At 31.7% G+C, this 21,547-nt stretch overlaps 3 protein-coding genes across 4 annotated transcripts; 2 read left to right on the top strand and 1 right to left on the bottom strand.

Annotated features, from left to right (window-relative positions):
- Positions 1-1,281: 1,281 nt before the first annotated feature.
- Positions 1,282-7,713, bottom strand: Pkd (serine/threonine-protein kinase D3). The gene is made up of 13 exons (XM_070296193.1): positions 7,457-7,713; positions 6,350-6,633; positions 6,093-6,224; positions 5,769-5,974; positions 5,307-5,586; positions 5,073-5,227; positions 4,866-4,927; positions 4,565-4,694; positions 4,238-4,370; positions 3,365-3,544; positions 2,396-3,142; positions 2,160-2,245; positions 1,282-2,069 (listed from the first exon to the last, which is right to left on the bottom strand). The coding sequence occupies exons 2-13, from the start codon at positions 6,612-6,614 to the stop codon at positions 1,956-1,958; spliced, it is 2,490 nt and encodes an 829-aa protein (XP_070152294.1). The 5' UTR covers positions 6,615-6,633; positions 7,457-7,713; the 3' UTR covers positions 1,282-1,955.
- A 620-nt stretch (positions 7,714-8,333) lies between these two features.
- On the top strand, positions 8,334-17,736 carry Gluprors (Glutamyl-prolyl-tRNA synthetase). 2 transcript variants are annotated; one of them, XM_070296784.1, is made up of 14 exons: positions 8,334-8,492; positions 9,390-9,563; positions 9,722-10,137; positions 10,230-10,581; positions 10,683-10,854; positions 11,209-11,610; positions 11,696-12,161; positions 12,254-12,466; positions 12,747-14,297; positions 14,747-15,325; positions 15,406-15,807; positions 15,943-16,334; positions 16,800-16,943; positions 17,343-17,736. In XM_070296784.1, exons 1-14 carry the CDS (start codon positions 8,450-8,452, stop codon positions 17,506-17,508), a joined length of 5,472 nt encoding a protein of 1,823 aa, XP_070152885.1. In that variant the 5' UTR covers positions 8,334-8,449; the 3' UTR covers positions 17,509-17,736. The 2 variants fall into 2 exon arrangements, with proteins under 2 accessions (XP_070152885.1, XP_070152886.1); XM_070296785.1 differs by lacking the exons at positions 8,334-8,492; positions 9,390-9,563 and having other exon boundaries at positions 10,104-10,137; positions 10,234-10,581.
- On the top strand, positions 17,574-21,455 carry Tssk (Testis-specific serine/threonine kinase). The gene is made up of 5 exons (XM_070296786.1): positions 17,574-17,587; positions 18,427-18,797; positions 19,069-19,242; positions 19,706-20,371; positions 20,959-21,455. Exons 2-5 carry the CDS (start codon positions 18,714-18,716, stop codon positions 21,118-21,120), a joined length of 1,086 nt encoding a protein of 361 aa, XP_070152887.1. The 5' UTR covers positions 17,574-17,587; positions 18,427-18,713; the 3' UTR covers positions 21,121-21,455.
- Positions 21,456-21,547: the final 92 nt, after the last annotated feature.

The raw sequence follows: 21,547 nt of genomic DNA, 5'->3' as shown, positions 1-21,547 counted from the left end.
TTTCTAAATGAATATAAGTGTGTAAAGATATAATCAATAGTCACTACTTTGTTAATTAAAACGTGTTTTAAAATTGTGTTTTTAAATTTATTTAACAAATATGATCAGATCTTTGCACTATCTTAATTTTAATAAATTTTCATACAATACTAATTTCTGTATATTAATCCAAATCAATTCTCTTGTATTTCTCTTGTATTGATCGACACAATTGTTGTTTCTCACAGCGTTGATAAACAAAATAAAAACATATATAATTTGCATTCAAGTAAGATATTCATATTTTATCTAATAATTTTAATATTAATCAATTCCTACAAAGAGAAAGATTTGATTATATCACTGAAATACGTTAGTGCAACACAAAGACAGAACTGTATTAGAACAAAAACCCGATATATATTTATATTTCTAAGCTATAAAAGATGCGTTATAAACGATTAAATTAATATTAAGATTCACCGATTGCTATTAAAAATTAAGATGTTATATATGTGTATAATACTATATTATTGTTTTTTATATGTATATTTTTTCTATATGCATACAAATAAATATACGTACGTACGTAAGTGTGTGTGTGTGTGTGTGTAAAATAAATTCTCATAAAATTTCTAAAAATTTTGATAAAATCTTTCTTCCTTCCTTATAAAAAAATAAATTAAAAATATCTTTTTCAAAATATGTATAACAAAATTATTAAAATTATAATATATAATATAAAGGTAAAGATGTATATAAAAAGATATATAAAAATATTTATATAAATTATACATTATGCAACATAAATAATCTAATTAATACCAACTAATATATAGTATTCTATATATATATGTTAGCATGTTGCGCATCTCAGCATTTCAGAAATTATATCTATATACATACATAGAATATTTAAAAATATATAATTGAGATTCATACACGCAGGGTATAAAAATGTCAGCCTTTCTTTAAAAATACATAATTAGTAATCTTAAATTAATAATAATCCATTGCATATCGATATACATATATTATAAATGATTTAATAATTTGGCAAAATACAAATTTAGAATATAAATAATATATAGGCAAAATTAAAATAAATATGTTGCAATTTATGTAAGAAAAAATATTCTATGCATGGGTTATAGTTATGTTCATTATTAATTTCTTATAAAAGCAAATAAAGTTTTCATCTCCCTTGCCTCGTTCCTTCCTTCAATTTATTATATAGAATGCAATAAATTTTATATTAAAAAGCAGGTAAAATCAATAAAATATATATTATGTCAATAATTACTTTAAGAGTAACAACAAGAACAAGATATATATACTATAAAAAAGAAGATTAAAAATTTAATAAAAAATTTAGAAAAAACACATCTATAATAAAATAACGTTCATCATTTAAAGTCAAGTAATAAAAATGTGTACATTACAACATAGCTTGAATAGAGAAACACAATTCCAACAAATAAAATTTGAAGCACATATTGAAAAAGAAATATTATGTACCCTTTCTTATGTGCATTTACCAATCAGTCAATCAAAATATTTCATGACTAATAATGATCTACATCTATATATAGAGTATTTTTTGCTCATTTATATCGCTACATATAATATATCGCGGATTAAAATTATTTTATACTAAGAATGTAAGAATGTTAACATTACGAAAGTTTTTATGAATGTTACATTTAAATATTAAGTATATTAAAAAAAACAATAGGTATATCCCGGAATATAAGCAAACTCAGAGTATCGATATCGATCTCATTCTCTTATATAAGTACGGAGAACATAACATTCGGGATATTGACCAAAAAAGCTTGTACTAATTTTCACGTACTTTTATGGAATCAGGCACGAATAAACCGCCGTAGAGTAGCTCGAGCACATCGAACCCAGCCTTTGTGAAGTGACAAGGAAGTCGGTAATGTTTCAATGTTCAAAACAGACGAACAGTTCTGTCATGTCTCTTGATTACTATATGCCATCCAACGTGCATCATCACTTTCATGAGTCAAATAGCGATAGCCAACTTTTTGTTCCAATTTCCTCAAGTCGCACCACGTTTGATAATCCTTTTAGATGGTAAGAAATAAATTTTTTATAATATAATTAAGATAATTGAATAAAAAATAAATAAAAATAACGCGATGACGTATACTTACTTGTAACCATACATGCTGCAAACTTTTATCTACTGTATATCTTTTTCTCTGCTTAACTTGCAAAAGATTATTAATCAAGTCAATAGCTGAAAGAGATATGTATATATATAAAAACAATGAATATTATATATAATTTATATTAAAAAAAAAAAAAATCTGTATTATCTGATATTATATTACTCCTCAAAAGTAAATGGACGAAAAATAGTAATAAAGGAGTTTCATTTAGGAATTACCATCATTTGAAATTTCTTTCCACGGAGTCGGCGGATACATGAAGGCGGCATTTTGAATTTGTTCGTTAATATCCTCTTCCTCGTTAAACGGGAATGTGCCACTCAATGACACGTAAATAATTACGCCGACGCTCCACATATCTAGGGAACGGTTGTAGCCTTTATTTCGCAACACTTCCGGCGCCAGATACGCCGGTGTGCCAACAACGCTTCTTCGAAAGCTCTTTTCACCAATTATTCGTGCAAAGCCAAAGTCGCATAGTTTTACTTGAGTAAAGTCCGTGTCGCTGCTTAATAATACGTTTTCCGGCTTCAGATCGCAATGCACAATATTCTTGCTATGAAGATGTTTTAACGCGACCAGGATTTGCGTTATCAGGAATTTGGTTATTCGTTCACTGAGTCGTCCGCGTTCGGAACTCAAAATCATTTCTAGCATGTCACCCTTCAGTTTCTCCATCACTACGAATATTCGTTCTGGCGTTTCAAACATACGTTCCAAATTCACTACACCACTATGTGACAAATTTTGTAGAATAGCTACTTCGTTTTTCAGTTGAGCCTCCTGTTTGGTGGGAAAACGTAATTTATCGATGACTTTTATAGCGACCGCGCGACCGCTCTTCCGATGAACACCCCCGTAAACTATGCCAAATTGTCCGGATCCTAAAACTTCATCCGGAAAGATTTGATACAATTGCGACATATCGGTAATGCTTTCCTCGGGTTCGGTAGATTCCTCTTGATCTACAAGTATAAAGCGTAATTCCTTCTATCGCTTATTCGAGAAACAATATATAATATTTAATACTTATAATATATATTTTTATATACAAGTAATAAATTAAATATAAAAATTAAACATAAAAAATATAAAATGTATAAAGTAATAAAAAAAAGAGGCATACTGAAAGACCTTGTATTATTACTTTGCACAGAATATTATGATAGCAAACCAAATATACATACTAGTTGATACAGTTACAGGCATAAGTGCTTGTCTAATAGTAGTTTCCCATGATCTAGCTATATGAGCCCCGATACCGCTTTCGGGAGGAGAGACTTGGCCGCAATTCTCTCCATATGATGGATCCTCCCCGACATAATAATCGACATTGGCAGTTTTTAGTTCAAAACAATGTATTATATCTATAATGTAATTAATAATATAATAATAGGCAATATATATAAAAAGATGAACTGAGAAAAGCTCATTGGGTTTAACAAATCTTAAACGGCATACCCGTTTAAAACTTCGAAAAATGAGTACATTTTCTAGACTTTTGCAATGCAACGATTTGATAAAAATTTTTTTGTTATAAACAAAAAAAATGGATTTAAAAAAAACGGAACTTTTTTCAACATGCCATTTTTTCATTTTTTTAAATTAAAAAAAAAAAAACGCTTGGATAGCAGATAGCTATTAATATGTTTAATAAAAAAAGCTTATATTTTTGATTGGATATGATCTACGAACGTTTTCATGCAGACCGTGCAGCCATCTAAAATTTGAAAGAGCTCTGCAAATATTCTCATAACTTAAAAAAAAAAAAAAAAAACTTTTTTAAACTGAAAATTTTTATTGAAGTAGTTAATAATATTATATTAATATTGTAAAAAAATTAAAAATTTTTCAAGTCGTTGCTCTGCAAAAAAATCTGGAAAATGTATTCATTTTTCAAATGAGTATGTCTCCTTAAAGAGAAAAAAGAAAAGAAATTATATTTATAATATAATATAAATAAAATAAAATAAAAAATATATAAAAAAATAAGACGAATAGCAAAAAAAATGTATTTAAATTCAGATAATTTCTAACTTGTTTTACAAGAAGATACATACATGAACGAGGTGTTTTAGCAGTTTCAATTGCTGAAATTTCAGACAATGGTATTTCCTTGTAATATTTAGAACTATTCTCGTTCTGGAATAGCGTTATAGACTTCGTATCAAGCCGCCAATAATGTTTCTTTCTCTATAAAAATTTATATCAATGATTAATGAGATTTTAAAGATAAATAACATAGTTAAAGTTATATATTGAAAAAGATATTATACAATATATACATGAAATAGGTCACAATATTTTTGTCTATTGGACGAGTATTAATTTAAATAATAAATTGCAAAATGGGAATTAATTGCTACAGTATTTTTATGAATACTTACAACTGGATCACGATTAGTGAAATGCACCATCCAACCTTCTTTTAATACTTTAGATCCTCGTCTTTTAGTATGTTTTACACTTTGTACTATCCGCATTAATGGAATGTTGTTACTTGGCGTAGAACTACAGCTTTTTTTTTAGATAAAAGGAAGAAAAAGAATACAATATTATATAAAAATATAATATAAATAGAGTATTCTGCAAATGTGTGTGGTGCATTTAAAAAAATATGTATATGTTCAAAATATAAAAATAAGATTTAAGATTTTCTAGAAACAAAACTGGATACTAGAAACATACCTTGATGGTCGTGATTTTTTATTTTCATCAGAAGCAGCGTCCTCATTACTTTGTACATGATCCTGTAAGTATACAATTTTGTTGTTAGCATTTGAGATCGGCTATTTAAAAAATATCTCTATTCTGACAACAATTGATAACAAAATTTACAACAATTTTAATAAACAGGAAAAATTAATTGGATATAGGGGGGAAGGGATAACTTACTGTATAATCATCGGGTATCTTATTCTCGTCATTTGTGAACGATATCTCTTGCGGCGGAGGTGACGATTCTGTGTCACTGTCAGCATCACCTTCTTCATTCCTAATATCACATTTAGTTTCTAGTTCACTGCTGACACCACTATCTGGATATTCACCTATATGTAAGCATTTTGAATCTATTATCTATAAAACTAAAACTATAAAATATCTCTAAAACCATAGAAAGCATTTTACCTATATTGTCTCGCAAGTTTTCTCCTGTACAATCTTTAGGTATTTTATCCATACACTTTTTGTGTGTATTATATTGACAATCTTTACATTGCAGGCCTTGTTTAAATATACCCTTTAACAATTTTTTACAGTGCCCACATACAGTCGGACGTGTATACGTATGTACTACGAAAGTATGCGGAATTTTTATTCGCGTTGCGAGTTCTCGTTCAACCCAAACAGGCCGTCCTCCCAATGACGGTGAAGCAGACTGTTTTGGTGTCATTATACTTGGTATGGCCTATGAGATAGTATATATTATTTACATACATACACACACACAACAAACAAACACATATATACACACAGCACTTCATAAATAAAAAAGAATAAGGAAAATATCAATGGCATTTATTTGTTTTTCCAAAAATATACATTAAGTAAAAAATCATAGTAAAAAATGTGATATACTTTTGCTCATACCAATGTACTATTATTTTGGCTTGCGTTAGATGTACTATTTGAACTGTGATTATCATCAGTAATGCTCGTCAGGCTGCTAGTGGAACCTTGACTCGGTGATCTTGGAACATTCAACATAGCTGAACTACGCCGTCTTTGACTCGTATCTTGAGAACAATTATTTGGTACTTTAATGACACATCTCTTATGATAATTCATACCACAACCTAAAAATATACATAAAATAAATCTTATAGTTATTAAATCACAAATATTATGACATCAATATATAATATCTATGTGCAAATTTGCTTTATTTCAAGTATTTATTTATCATAAATTTACCTTCACATTTAAGACCTTGTCGAACAAGACCAAATAACATTTCGCCGCAAAAATCGCAGAATGTTGGAACTTTGTAGGAATGTACTGCTAAAGCATGAGGTCGAATAGGAATGTATTCACTTGGCACTTGTGCTAAATTATTAAAAACAATATTGTTAGAATTATATAAATTATATATAATCCGTATATCGTGTCTGTATGCGTATGTAAATAATCAAAAAGCTGCAACTTGAGGAACATTGAGGAGTTGAACTTACCAGTCAACACGATTTCAATTAGTGTTTCGTCAATTACTTCTGTAGCATTTGTAATAAGCTGTAAAACATTTGTAGAATTGTAATCATGCTTAAATAAAATTAATCTCTCAAATAGATGATTTAAGCCATGCTCTGGACACTTGGTGTTTATAAAATCACAGGCGAGGTCTTTCAGAGCCTTAAGAGTAAGTGTGCTACTGTCAACTGTGACTGTGTCACGTGTCAGACCAAACTGGAATAAAAATGTAACTTCTATTCCCTCCATGACGCTTTGCGTTTCTTTCCTGTAAAAAATATATATAAATTTATAACAATTATATTATATAATTATATAAAATTGTTTAAAGAATAATAATATATTTCTAAATTTATTTTATTATAGTACAATAGACTTGAAATAATTTATCTTCTCCTTATTATCAAATGTAAAAAAGAATAGTAATAAGAAAAACAATACAATAAAGAACTCTCAAAAAATAAAATACAATCTTCAATAAAGATTGAACCAAGATATCTAATGGGTGTAAAGAAAAAAGAAAAAAATTTGAAGTATACGTATATAATGAAAATTGCGCAAATGGCGAATTATGAATATGCAACAATATGCTAGAATATAAATTTAAAAAATATAAATAAATTTTTATTATACTATTTGTGGGAAAGCATAATCATAATTGAGCCATTTATTAGCCTGTTATAATGCCAAAAAGAAATTTCCATATAAAAATAAAAAAACGGTCTCTTATTTCCGTTTTACGCCGGTCGTTTCTCATGCTAGAAAATTATTCATCGCTTTTCGTAAAAACGGCCAAATGACGGACATGCTCCAACAGCCCGAGACAATCTGACGGAGGCGGATAATTTTTTTTTATGGCGATCTAAGGTATCCTCGATGACGCGGCTTACCCGGCAAAAAAAAAATTCGTAATCGATCTATAATACCTATATATCCGATACATTGTAATTCGCGTAAATTGTCGTGAAACAAGGCTAGAGAAATAGAGAGAAAACGGCAAGGAAGACTGTGCAGCAATAAAATGCGTGCACGCAAAGGATTTCTCGATATACTCTGAACTCTGGAGAGATAATAATTGACTCTTTACATACTTGTTCGTGCGTTTGAGATGAGCTTGAACTCAGATGTACGATGCGGCTGTTTTCCTTCTTTTCAGGATCCCAATGACGGCGGTGGCATAATTGACAAAACGGTCGTGAACCAACCAGACAGCGATGTCATACCGTAATACACGCACGGCGTCAAGTCCATACCTGACATACATTCGCCGATGACATTTTACAGTTATCTCCAGGTAACCGACCTATCTTGACGTAAACCCTCTGACCGATGTGTGCGCGTCAGCCAGTCCAGTAATCCGCTGTTAATATATTTACTTTTCATTTTCGGACCACTATAACCAGCAGCGCCACGATAGTAAAGAATTAATCGACTTTTTACTGATTGGCTGAGATTATTTTTGACCAAAAATGGCGGAATCAATTAGAAAAAGCCATTGAACTATATATACCATCCTGGAACGCGCCCGACTCTGCTGATTGGCGGCCAGGAATGTGGAACTGCGAGAGTTGTCGCTTCTCAGATCTGTTCTTGTCTATCTAACTACGTCGACCACGTGACCAGATGTATTGTACTATCCGTTCTAAAACCATTATCATAGCTTGATGTGCAGTTTTTTAAGATACACTTTACCACTTTTCATATTTATTTTAATTCTCTGCTTCTTAACGTTTTCAACCATCTAGCATAGAAATAAATATTCGCGTGGTATCAAAGATCGCGTGTGATTTGGTGTGATTGCGTGACAGGACGATGTTTCCAGTCATGGTAGTTCACGGTAAAAAGAGACAGCTCTGAAAAGCTGCAGCTATCCTTTAGTGGTCGCGGTAGTAGTGGTGGGGGCATAGCCGTGTGCGGTGTGCGTTCCAATATGATATATAGTTCAATGGAGAAAGTTTAATGCATTGTCTAAGGATTTCATATATTTATGGTGTGATGCTATGCCATATGAAGTGTAACTCGTGGACGCACATGTGCTAGATTGATCTTTATTAAAGCGAAAAGTTTAGAAAAAACGCGCAATAATGGTACTTTCGCTAACAATTGATTCAAAGTCTCCTGAGATAGGTATAATGCATTTTTACATTTAATTTCTAACATTTTTAATTCTAAAGTAGAGAGAAAAAGAGAGATCGAGAAAGCAAGGAAGGCAGGTTAATGTATTCTTGATGTGAATATTTACATTTTCTTTCTTCTTTCTCAGCCTTCTGTGAGTTCTTTTCATCATTTACTTTGCTTCAATATTATATATATTTATATATATATTTTATATATTTTTATAATTTCTAGTTTTCACTGTTATTGTATATCTGTTTGAAATATTGTCGAGTATCTCGAATGATTCGTTCTATATTTTATTAACATTAAAGATATCTTTTTCAATCGTAATATTTTATTGAATTTGAAAAAACATTGTTGAGTATTTATATACACCCGATAAGATATAAAAGATCGTATATTTTATGAAAAGGAATAAATTTCTTCACAATTTTATTATATATTTATTTTCTATTGTTTCATAAGCACAGTATATAATGTTATTTGTTATAGGAATACATCCACTCTTCACATTTTTATATAAATTTAAAAAATTTTCTGAAACACTTGGAAAATATAAATATGAGATAAACTATGCTAAAACATACAATCAACTATACATAATTACAATTGCGCGACATTAACCTGCCATCATTTGTACTCGGATATTCGGGTATATATTTTAAAATATCTAGTGTCTAGATATCGATATTCTATTTGAAAAATAATTTAAAATATAATATGAATTGTTTCATATCTAAATTAATATTGATAAATATATATGAAAAATATTTCTTATAAGTTAATAGACAGTACATAGATGTAATAAATACTTGTTACTTCTGGACTAGTATTATATTATATAATATTGTGATATGAAAGAAAAATTATGATCTGCAACATTTATATTTTAACTCTTTCATATAGAATTGTTGATAGTGACTGAGATAATTCGAACAGAGAATGAGACGGATATAGATATAACATGGAAAGATTTAACAGGAGATTATTCTTCCTTATATGATAATCATACATTATTAGCACAATGTAGTTACGGGATTAATCGATATTTTGCAAGAACAATAAATACTGCACTTTATGGTAAGAATTCGTAATTATTTTTGTGTAGCGTATCAATTGTTGCAGCAAAAATCTAATTATTAACGTTAATGTTATTTTTTTTTAATAAAATGTTACATATTGAGCTAAGATTATTTTGATTAAAAATATATAACTTATTATTTTATATTATACATCAGGCGGTGTCTTTCCTATTGAAAAAACACAAGTCGATCATTGGATGACATTTGCCATTGAAAAATTGGCTGATATATCAAAGATGAAGAATAATTTGAATTATCTTGATCATATATTATTAACACGCACATGGCTAGTCAACAAAAGTTTAACATTGGCCGATATTCACGTATTTTGTGCTTTGCTAAGTCAACAATACATAAAACATCATGGAAAAAGTTATGATAACATTACTAGATGGTATAAGCATATGGAATCACTTCGTTTTGTTAAAAACGCCTTGTTACTCATAGAAAAGTCTACATCTTCTCAAGCAAAAGATATAATATCTGAAAAAAAAGAATCTGTTGCTAAAGAAACAAAGACAAAGAAACAGGAGGGTAAATTTATTGATTTACCTGGAGCTGAGATGGGCAAAGTAAAATCATATAATACAATCACGTAAATTAATATGATCTTTAAAAATTTTGTAATAACTTGTAAAACAAATTTGATACTTACCTTTTGTAGGTAGTGGTAAGATTTCCACCTGAAGCAAGTGGTTATCTTCATATTGGTCATGCCAAAGCGGCTCTTTTAAATCAGTATTATGCCGAGACTTTTCAAGGAGAACTCATCATGAGATTTGATGACACAAATCCAGCGAAGGAAACTGTAGAATTTGAAGAAGCTATATTGCAAGATTTAAAATTGTTACAAATTAAACCCCATAGATTTACGCATACCTCGGATTATTTTGAAATATTAGAAGACTATTGTACTAAATTAATCGAAAATGGTATGGCATTTGTGGATGATACCCCAGCGCATATTATGAAGGAGCAACGCGATCAAAGACAAAAATCTAGAAACAGAACTAACTGTAAGTAATCATTTTGGCGAGAAGAACTTTTTTTTACATGTGCTATTAATTTTCTTTGACAATGTCTCAAATGATTACTTGTTTCTGTCCTACTTTTGTAGGTATTGATACAAATCATCTGTTGTGGAATGAGATGAAAAGTGGTACCCCGCGTGGTCTAGAATGTTGCGTTAGAGCAAAGATAGATTACGAGTCGACAAATGGATGCATGCGCGATCCTACAATTTATCGTTGCAAACTAGAACCTCATCCACGTACTGGAAGCAAGTACAAGTGTGTATATGTTTCTTGATATTTTTTAAACAAAAATTTATTATATTTCGTCTATGGGAAGCGGTGTGCTAGTGATGGCACAACTAAACATTGATTGCTAACTTGAAGATATATTTTATCTCTCTTATCTATGTTGGCTATTTTACTTATTGACTTATTTGATGGGTTAAAGCTTCATTTTCAAGTAATATATAATAATAAAATATTTTTATGTTATTATTTATTGAGATGGCTTTAATAAATATGTTATAAGTTAATTTATATTAATTTTACATTTATAAAGTTTATATTTATGTTGTTTTAATAATATTGATATTTATATATTTATACATAAATCTAAATTATTTCTGCTAGGGTATATCCTACTTATGATTTTGCCTGTCCAATTGTCGATGTTGTCGAGAATGTTACTCACACTCTGCGTACAACAGAATATCACGACAGAGATGCTCAATTTTATTGGATAATCGACGCCTTAGGACTGCGTCGTCCGTATATATGGGAATACTCGCGTTTAAATATGACTTATACGGTATTATCTAAACGGAAGTTAACATGGTTTGTAAACGAAGGTTTGGTTGACGGATGGAACGATCCGCGTATGCCGACTGTGAGAGGTATTTTGAGACGAGGAATGACAGTCGAGGGTTTGAAACAATTCATCATTGCGCAAGGTAGCTCTAAATCTGTAGTCTTCATGGAATGGGACAAGATATGGGCTTTCAACAAGAAAGTCATCGATCCGATCGCTGTTAGGTATTTTAAATGCTGTTAAAAAAATCTAACATGTGAGTAGTATAGCTAGAAATATAATTTTTTTAACATATGTTTATAATTTCAGGTATACTGCAGTAGATTACGAGAAATTGGTAATAGTTAATATAGTAGATGCTAGGGAAGAGTGGTTGGACGTGCAAAATCACCCTAAAGATCCCTCCAAAGGTACCAAACAAGTACGAATAAGTCCTAAAATATTGATAGAAAGAGATGACGCCGAAGTATTAGTTGTGGGACAGAATGCAACCTTTATCAATTGGGGTAATTTAATGATAGAAGAGATACACACAGACCAATCTGGTAATATTATAGATGTGAAGGCACGGTTAAATCTGACAGACAAAAATTACAAAAAAACATTGAAGATTACATGGTTAGCTGCACCATTGGACAAATATGAAGACACTCAAGAAAATAAACCACAGTCAAATCCAATAAGTTGTTATGCTGTTTATTTTAATCATATCCTGAATGTACCGGTTTTGGGCAAAGATGACGATTTTAAAAACTTTGTTGCCAAGGATACAAGGGTAATATCTCAAAGATTTATCTATTTACACAAATTATGCTGCAAATTATATATTATATTTCACCAATTGTATCATGAAATTTTTATTTCTAGAAAGAGGTTAAAATGTGGGGTGAAGCAGAAATGAAACGTGTGAAGAAGGGAGAGATAATTCAGCTTCAGAGAAAGGGCTTCTTTATTTGTGACGTTCCATATGCACCTATAAGTCCTTATTCATTGCGTGAACAACCTGTTATATTGTTCCATATACCCGATGGACACACGGCAACGCCTTCTATTACATCTGCTGTATCACATAACCAAATAGTAAGAAAAATATTCTCTTAAAAATAAATTTTCTCTCAATCAACTAATATCTAATTATTTACAGAATGTATAGTTTATAAACATAAAAAAAAAACATAATTCTTTTGCAGCTATAAGATATCATTTATAATTATATTTGATGCAATGTTGGTCTCAGAGTAGCTTAGTATTAAACTTATTAAAATTAAGTAAATATATTTTTTCATTTTAAAGAAATTTAGTTGTAGAAAACAAAGCATAAATACGAATAAAATTAAAATAAAATTAAAAATTGTTTTAGAGAGATAATATACAGCGCAAAAGAGCAAATGAAACAACAATGGAAAATGAGAAAGCTAAATTTAGAAAATTAGGTTCGAATTCTGACGAAAAAAAATTTGCTGAAGAAGTAAATTTACCACTACAGCAAAACTTAAATGAGCAAGGCGTCAATAAGACGGAGAACCTTTTATTTGATACAATACAATATCAAGAGAAGAAAATGAGACAGCTAAAGAGCGCTTATAAAGAGATAACTGGACAAGATTGGGAGTTAATTCAAATCACGAATACTGATATTGTTAGTGAAGCAAAAAGCAAAGTAATATTAGAACAACTAAATAAACAAATCATTACAATGCAAAACCTAATGAACTCAAAAGTCGACAAGAGCATTATCGACCAGGAAATGAAAGCTCTCTTAAGCTTGACAAACGACTGTCAAAATGCTATTGATCAGGAAGGAAAACAAACTGAGAGTATAGCTGGCGATCCTGTTAGTAATACAAAGATGAAGAAAATTTCACAAACAAAAGAAATGTCTAAAAAAATGCAGCATCACTTACGAGTTTTAGAGAACATTATAGATCGAGAAACAAAAAACCTTTCAAATTTGAAAGAAGAGTATAAAATGGTGACTGGTCAGGATTGGAAATCATCTCAGAGAGAGAAAGAGAGGGAGAATGCAATTACTAATATTGTTACTGATAATGTAACAAGTAAAGGAAAAGAGATAGAAATATCTGAACAAATAAAGAAGCAAGGCGATAAAGTGCGAAGTTTAAAGAGCTCGAAAGCCGACAAGAGCATCATCGATCGAGAAGTGAAAATTCTGTTGAGCTTAAAAACCGATTATAAAAATGCAACTGGTCAAGATTGGAAACCATCTCAAATTATTACAACTGCTAGTAGTGATACAGCGAGCAAGGAAACTTTCAAAGAGGTAGAAATATCTGAAGAAATAAAAAAGCAAGGCGATAAAGTGCGAAGTTTAAAGAGCTCGAAAGCCGACAAGAGCATCATCGATCGAGAAGTGAAAATTCTGTTGAGCTTAAAAACCGATTATAAAAATGCAACTGGTCAAGATTGGAAACCATCTCAAATTACTACAACTGCTAGTAGTGATACAGCGAGCAAGGAAACTTTCAAAGAGGTAGAAATATCTGAAGAAATAAAAAAGCAAGGCGATAAAGTGCGAAGTTTAAAGAGCTCGAAAGCCGACAAGAGCATCATCGATCGAGAAGTGAAAATTCTGTTGAGCTTAAAAACCGATTATAAAAATGCAACTGGTCAAGATTGGAAACCATCTCAAATTATTACAACTGCTAGTAGTGATACAGCGAGCAAGGAAACTTTCAAAGAGGTAGAAATATCTGAAGAAATAAAAAAGCAAGGCGATAAAGTGCGAAATTTAAAGAGCTCGAAAGCCGACAAGAGCATCATCGATCAAGAAGTGAAAATTCTGTTGAGCTTAAAAACCGATTATAAAAATGCAACTGGTCAAGATTGGAATCCATCTCAAATTACTACAGCTGCTAGTAGTGGTACAGCGAGCAAGGAAACTTTTAAAAAGGTAGAAATATCTGAAGAAATAAAAAAGCAAAGCGATAAAGTGCGAAGTTTAAAAAGCTCGAAAACCGACAAGAGCATTATCGATCGAGAAATGAAAATTCTTTTGAGCTTGAAAAGCGATTATAAAAATGTGTAGGCTTTTTTACAGTGAAGAGGGCGTATGTAAAATATAAACTTTGTTCATATTTCCAAATCGTTGGTACTCATAATAATACGTTATAAAAAAAAAGACACTTGACTCAATAATTCAATAACAGAATATACTCGATCTCGCTATCGCTTTATAATTCGCACAACTGCTTCGCTTTCGCTGTCAACTCCTTCTGCCGTTTTCACTAACTCCTTCTACTCTTTAATTCCTGTCTTTGATGCTAGCGTGGCTTTAGTTAAATATCTCAATTATTGGAAACCTCCCCAACTTATCGGCATTTATTATCTTTTCTTTCATAGGCGCGTACGAATGCAACTGGTCAAGAGTTGAAGCCTGTCTCGAATTTGGAAGTAGCATCGAAAAAGAAAGAGGAGGACGCTTCTAAATCTGGAAAAATGTTGCAGAAAGAAAATCCGAGAAGTGTGATCAATAAGGATACAGATACAGGTAAAACGGGCACAAGATTAGGATTGGAAGCAAAGAAGGAAGAAAATTTTTTCGACTGGTACTCGCAAGTTATTACAAAAAGTGGTATGATTGAATATTACGACGTATCCGGATGTTATATTCTTCGTCCGTGGACTTTTGCAATTTGGAAGATAATAAAAGAGTACATCGACAAAGAGATAACGGCGCTCGGTGTTCAAGAATGCTACTTCCCGATCTTCGTTACTCGTGGCGTGTTAGAGAAAGAGAAGACACATATAGCGGATTTCGCGCCGGAAGTCGCATGGGTGACAAAATGCGGCGAATCGGATTTGGCAGAGCCTATAGCTATACGACCGACTTCGGAAACTGTCATGTATCCAGCTTACGCCAAATGGCTGAGATCGGACACCGAGTTACCGCTCAAGCTCAATCAATGGAGTAACGTTGTGGTATGACTATTATCATTATTGATACAATATCTCATTCTAGGTGATTTTGCATTCCAATTGTTTTATTTTCACATTTACAGAGATGGGAATTTAAAGATCCCAAACCTTTCTTACGCACCAGAGAATTTTTGTGGCAAGAGGGTCATACCGCATTTGCTACAAAGGCGGAAGCGGAGGAGGAAGTGTTGATTATCTTAGACATGTATGCCAAAGTTTACGAGGATTTATTAGCCGTCCCTGTTATCAAAGGGCGCAAAACTGAAAAGGAGAAATTTGCGGGAGGCGATTACACGACTACCGTCGAAGCATTTATTTCGACCAGCGGTCGTGCGATACAGGGAGCAACGAGTCACCATCTAGGGCAAAACTTTTCCAAGATGTTTAACATTCAAGTGGAAGGTATAGCGGAAGGAGACGAAAAGACATTCGTCTATCAGAATTCTTGGGGTTTAACTACACGGACAATTGGAGTCATGATAATGGTTGGTAAAATTATTATTGTTATATTACACATATGTAAATATATATAAATTACACATTTACTCTTTGTATATTGTTCTATCTATGTATATGTGTAATGCGAATATATTTATGCTTTATATTTATTCACACGATAGGTACATGGAGACGATAAAGGTTTAGTGTTACCACCATGTGTAGCATCTATACAAGGTATTGTTATTCCTTGTGGTGTAACTGCAAATATGCCTACGATAAAGAAAGAGTTACTTCAAGGCGAATGCGTCAAGTTAGTCGATGAATTAAGTAAAGACGCCAAATTTAGAGTGAAAGGTGATTTTAGAAATAATCGAACGCCCGGATGGAAGTTCAATCACTGGGAGCTAAAAGGCGTACCAGTGAGAATCGAATTAGGCCCGAAAGATATGGAGAAGAATCAAGTAACATTTGTACGAAGGGATAATTTACAAAGAACAACTGTCAAGAGAGACATGGTAGCTACATCATTAGATTGCTTGTTAAAAGATATACAAGCACAGTTGTTGTCGAGGTAAATATCGCTGAAAATTGTTTTAATGCACTTGCTATAATAATTCGGTTGATAACTTATGATTTTTTAAGTGAGGAAATTGGCAAATAAGAATCAAGGCGCGGGTATCGGTGCGCGAACTTTTTATTGTTACATTTTTGTAATAAATGTGTTTAATGTATTAAAAATGTAAATTTCGAACGTTTTTTTGATCCATTTTCAGCATAGATATAAATATATGAAAATTACATTGGTATTTTAAAACTTGACATACACAATATTTGTTGTAACAGTCAAATTTTAAGTTAAAATCAATAATCTCAGAAAGGAAACTGATTTTCTTTCTGATTATTGATAAAACAAAAAGTTCGCGCACCAATATCCGTGCCTTGACTCTTATTTGCCAGTTTTTCCACTTAATTGTTCGTACTTTGAAGCTATTGCTGTTATTATTGAATTTATAGTTTTTTAATTACTATTTCATAGAGCTAGAAAGAATCTCATCGCGCATATCAAGCAAGTCGAAAATTGGAGTGATTTCTGTACCGAGCTCAATGAAAAGAATTTATTACTATCACCTTTTTGCGGCGAGTCGACGTGTGAAGATAACATTAAAGTGGATAGCGCGAGGTAATATTGTTTTATATGTAAAAAAAAAAACGATTTTTTATGTGCTTGTCGTTTTTACAAATTATTCCAAAATTATTTTAAATGCCACATGTTGATTATTGATCATTTATTAATATATCGCAAATTTTCTTTTGTTAATAATTTAAAATATAGTTAACATCAAAAAAGTGGCTGTAGTTATAAATAGAAAAGAGAGATATATCTATAGAATATTAATGTCTGTACAGTTATACATCATATGTATGTAATATATATAATATATATTATACTATTATATATATATATATATATATATAATGTATAATATTAATATAGAATATTAATATTTTTTTAACAAATCTTTTCTTTTTTTTATTCACTTTTTAAATATTTGGGTCAAACAATCATGAATAATTACAGAGAGAATAGCGGTGATGAACTTGGAGCATTATCAATGGGCGCCAAAAGTCTTTGTATACCATTTGAGCAACCAAAATTGACAAAACCACTGGATGAGCTAAAATGTATTCATCATAGTTGCAAAAACAAAGCAAAGTTTTATACACTTTTCGGGCGTAGTTACTAATGCATATATAAAAGTAATATTTGTTTATGGTATAATTTATAATTTGTATACAACTAGTAGTTGGAATGGACTTCCTGATGTGAGTAAAATATGGAATTTATTATATAATTCAAAACTTTGTCATTATAGATACATTTTTCGTCAATTTATAGAGTTATGAATTAAAATATTTTTGTATAATGCATGCAAACTTTTTTTCTTGATCAATAATACATATGTATGCATACATATCGATTTTTAATATTTTGTTATCCAGCGTTTTTCTCTCAACTCAGCCATTTTCTTTTTCTTATTTCTTATTTATCTCCTTATTTACCATCTCCTATTATTTACTATTCTTTTATGTGGCATATAAATATAGAATCACAATTAATTAATGGGCAATTAGAAATTAAAACTAAGGATAAATGTATCAAATCTTCCAGATTTTTTTAAAAACATTTATAATTTTTAAAAGTAAGTGTATAGTGTAGATATTACGTAAAGGAATATATACTATAATCAAACAAAATTATAATACGCGATAAAATTATTTACTATTATTTATTACTAATAATTTAATTATTATTAATAAGAAAAACAGCTGATAAAAACATTCAATGTATTCCTATTCTATAACGAGAAAGAGAGAAGCAATCAGGGATGATCAATAGTAATATTATCCAGAAGTTGGTTCGCACAGCGAGAGAAACTATCCAAAATTGCATAGAATCGATCTCGCGTGTATGCGTGTCAATTGTTTTCATTGTTCCAAGTATAATGGCTGCGCTCGAATGAAACGCGGATCTTTACCTTCCTCTCGTCGCATACCAAGCGCAAGCTGGTCCCGGGCTTGTCCAAAATTCTAGTGCTCGCACAACCGCCTCTCTCTCTCTCTCTCTCTCTCTCTCTCTCTCTCTCTCTCAAATGACCGAACAGATCTGCTTTGTTGTCGGACGCATCAATGTAGCAGTGAGATACGTCGAGGTGTTCGGTGTCGCTTCAGGACAGAAATCGTGTCAACGAAACCTGCTAGTGCCAGCAGCCGAAGAATAGCGCGCGAAGAAACGAAGAGACTAGAGCGTATCAAGAAATTCTCGTTCGAAATTTTAGTGAAGCGTCTCCCGTGGATATATACGCACATAACACACAGGAAGATTGCTCAATCAACTGCCCGTCCTTGAGAGGGGGGTCAGTGATGAAGGGTCGATGAAGAATCACTTGGCATGGCCACGCGACTCTGCACCCGAAACTCGGAGGTGAACGCTCTTGAGCAGCGGGGATATCTCATCGGCAAAAAGATCGGACAGGTTGTTTATTCTTTTCTATATTTGTCTGTTTGTTTAATTTAACTTTGCACGTTTTCTCTCGTCTATTTACGCAGCAATACTATTTCTAATTTCTCGTTTTTTAAGGCAAAGGTATTTTTAATTTAAATGAAGTCTTTATCTTTTTGCGAAATTATTGTATTTTGTATCGTTCGACACATTCCTTATATTAATCGGTCGATTGTCAAAATCAGTTTATGTTATGACTAAAAATCAATTTCTTACGCGTCATAAAAATTAAAAATATTTTTAGGGTTGTTACGCGACCGTACATTTGGCAGAGTATATCGATGGAGCGAATTCCAAGAAGATGCGTCTGGCCTGTAAGATCTTTGACAAAGAGAAAGCGCCGCACGACTTCTTGGACAAGTTCTTTCCCCGCGAGCTCGAGATTTTAACAAAAATAGAAAATCCGCATATTATTCAAGTAAAACACAACAGGAAATTGCGCTTTAATTCACTTTTTCTGTCTAATTGACGAAGAAGGAATAATTCCGGGCGGAAACGCTTATACTTCATTTATTTTTTCTTCTTTCAAAATTAGCTAACGAAAAAATCGAGAATTGTTTAATTAGCAAATAACTTTTGAATAAGCAGAGCCATTTTTCATATTTGCATTACTTTACAGTGACATATTAGACATATTCAAATCTCTAAACATTGTCATGTGATCAAAATCAATTTTTAATTTCTCTACGCAACATAATTAATTTAAAATTTCATTACAATGATAAATCTAATTTCATAACTAATTTCTTTTTTCTAGAATCTTCATTAAAAAATCATAATAAAATTGTGTTTAAAAAGAAATCTTAACCATGTTTTGCCCAATTTTGCTTAATACATCAGCAGCCTATATTGAATCGCGTACTGAATCTGGTCGGGCGCAGGTGCACAGTATCCTGCAACGTGGCCCGCGGGTCTTTATCTTCATGCGCTATGCGGATAATGGCGATCTGCTGGATTTTGTGACAAACAACGGCGTAGTGCCGGAACAACAATCGCGGCTGTGGTTTCGTCAAATGGCATCCGGCTTGCACTATCTACACAGCAAGAACATTGCCCATCGTGACCTCAAGTGCGAGAACATATTACTGTCGCGCAAGTTCAATGTGAAACTGGCAGACTTCGGTTTTGCCAGGTTCTGCGTGAACCCCGAAGGCAGGCGAGTCCTCAGCCACACTTACTGTGGCTCGGCTGCATACGCCGCGCCGGAGATCGTCGCCGGCACCCCGTATAATCCGAAATTGGCGGACATATGGTCGCTTGGTATCATCCTTTTCATCATGCTCAATGCCAGAATGCCGTTCGACGATACGAATCTACCGAAACTTCTCAAGAATCAAATGTCACGCAACTGGGTGTTCAGATCGCGCGTCCGCGATACCGTGTCCATGTTGGCCAAGAGCATTGTCCGGCAAATCCTCGAGCCAGATATCACTCTCAGGCTGACTCTCGAGAGAGTATTAGGTCATGAGTGGATGAGATCGAGGAAGGAGAGAACGAGCTCACTCGCCGGAAGGCTTGTCCATTCAGCGCCGCCAAGTCATGCTCCGGTTATAATAACATTATTCTCGTTACTTGAAGTTCTCTATAATCATTAGATTATGACATCAGAAGTAAATTTTTTTTCTGCATTATACGTCGAAGTAAATTAGTTTCTTCAATCGCGACCGATAGTGCAAATGGCTAAAAAAATGTAAAATCTCGTTTTTTTTTGTTATTTATAATTTAATCTATATATGTTTTAATTTTTAACAAAAAATTGATGTATCTTGTACAATATTTTCTGATTATAATTTACAAAACCGAAAAACTCATCTTGGGCACATTCATAAATATCTATTCTATCTAATACGAGCTATAAAATATAAAAAAAATTTTCATACATTTTTTCATTTTATTATATCTAATATGAGAAAAATTTAGTATTTCGACATTTAATCGATAAAATATCTTATTTGATCGACATATCGAAAGATAAATTTCGCAGAAATCGCCCTATGATATAAAACTTTCATCGCATGAAATCCGAGAAAAAATAATTATATATATTTTAAATTCTCTATAAGAATTATTTTAAATGAGCATAACGGTTTGTATATAACTATATATCTATATAATTATATATCTATATAATTAGATACGCGAAGGTGATAACCTGAGCGGGTCAGGTGCAAGAACCGGGAATATACCTGTCACAGCGAGGGCACTCTCTTTAAGGAAAGATTCGAAAAATCAGTCGTCCTCAAAGACGATAAATATCTCAGGAAAAAATCCGCAACTGTCTATTACTGTTGGATAAGTCAAAGATCTTTGAACATTTCAAGATACACAATTAGAAAAACAGAAGATTATACAAGCTAATAATTTCTCAAATTTAAACATTTTTGAAGATATTTACACTAGTCTTTATACTAGTATTTTTTCAATTTCTTATTGCTTACAATCAATGCGTATGTGCAAACTTACATGGATGTTGATAATGTATTGTGTTACTTAATAAAAAAACAAAATCCATAATTTTGTAATTTGACATAAATTTTTATCCAAAAATGTATGAGGAAAATTTAATCAATTAACAGACATGCAATATGAATGTTATTATATAATTCATTTACTATTTAAATACCTATAAATTGCAGCAAAATAAACTCTGAACTGTTTATTGTATATATAATTGTTGTATATTTTACAGCATGATGGAGAATAAAAATTGAAAAATCTACCAA

The sequence above is a fragment of the Polyergus mexicanus genome, unplaced genomic scaffold (assembly GCF_030449975.1).
Source record: "Polyergus mexicanus isolate NDT 795.1 unplaced genomic scaffold, iyPolMexi1.0 SCAF_5, whole genome shotgun sequence".
NCBI classification, from domain to species: domain Eukaryota; kingdom Metazoa; phylum Arthropoda; class Insecta; order Hymenoptera; family Formicidae; genus Polyergus; species Polyergus mexicanus.
The sequence above is the reverse complement of the archived record's forward strand: the minus strand, read 5'-3'. Positions and strand labels throughout refer to the sequence as shown.

What these genes read in the sequence shown, in the direction of transcription:
- Pkd (XM_070296193.1), bottom strand. Translation starts at nt 6,614, where the DNA reads ATGGAGGGAATAGAAGTTACATTTTTATTCCAGTTTGGTCTGACACGT. An exon ending in GCCAAAATAATAGTACATTG is followed by an intron (nt 5,587 to 5,768) that starts GTATGAGCAAAA and finishes ACTATCTCATAG; the next exon opens with GCCATACCAAGTATAATGAC. An exon ending in TGCAGCATGTATGGTTACAA is followed by an intron (nt 2,070 to 2,159) that starts GTAAGTATACGT and finishes ACCATCTAAAAG; the next exon opens with GATTATCAAACGTGGTGCGA.
- Gluprors (XM_070296784.1), top strand. Translation starts at nt 8,450, where the DNA reads ATGGTACTTTCGCTAACAATTGATTCAAAGTCTCCTGAGATAG. An exon ending in GCAAGGAAACTTTTAAAAAG is followed by an intron (nt 14,298 to 14,746) that starts GTAGAAATATCT and finishes TTTCTTTCATAG; the next exon opens with GCGCGTACGAATGCAACTGG. An exon ending in ATCAATGGAGTAACGTTGTG is followed by an intron (nt 15,326 to 15,405) that starts GTATGACTATTA and finishes TCACATTTACAG; the next exon opens with AGATGGGAATTTAAAGATCC.
- Tssk (XM_070296786.1), top strand. Translation starts at nt 18,714, where the DNA reads ATGGCCACGCGACTCTGCACCCGAAACTCGGAGGTGAACGCTCTTGAG. An exon ending in TCGGCAAAAAGATCGGACAG is followed by an intron (nt 18,798 to 19,068) that starts GTTGTTTATTCT and finishes AAATATTTTTAG; the next exon opens with GGTTGTTACGCGACCGTACA. An exon ending in AAAATCCGCATATTATTCAA is followed by an intron (nt 19,243 to 19,705) that starts GTAAAACACAAC and finishes GGTCGGGCGCAG; the next exon opens with GTGCACAGTATCCTGCAACG.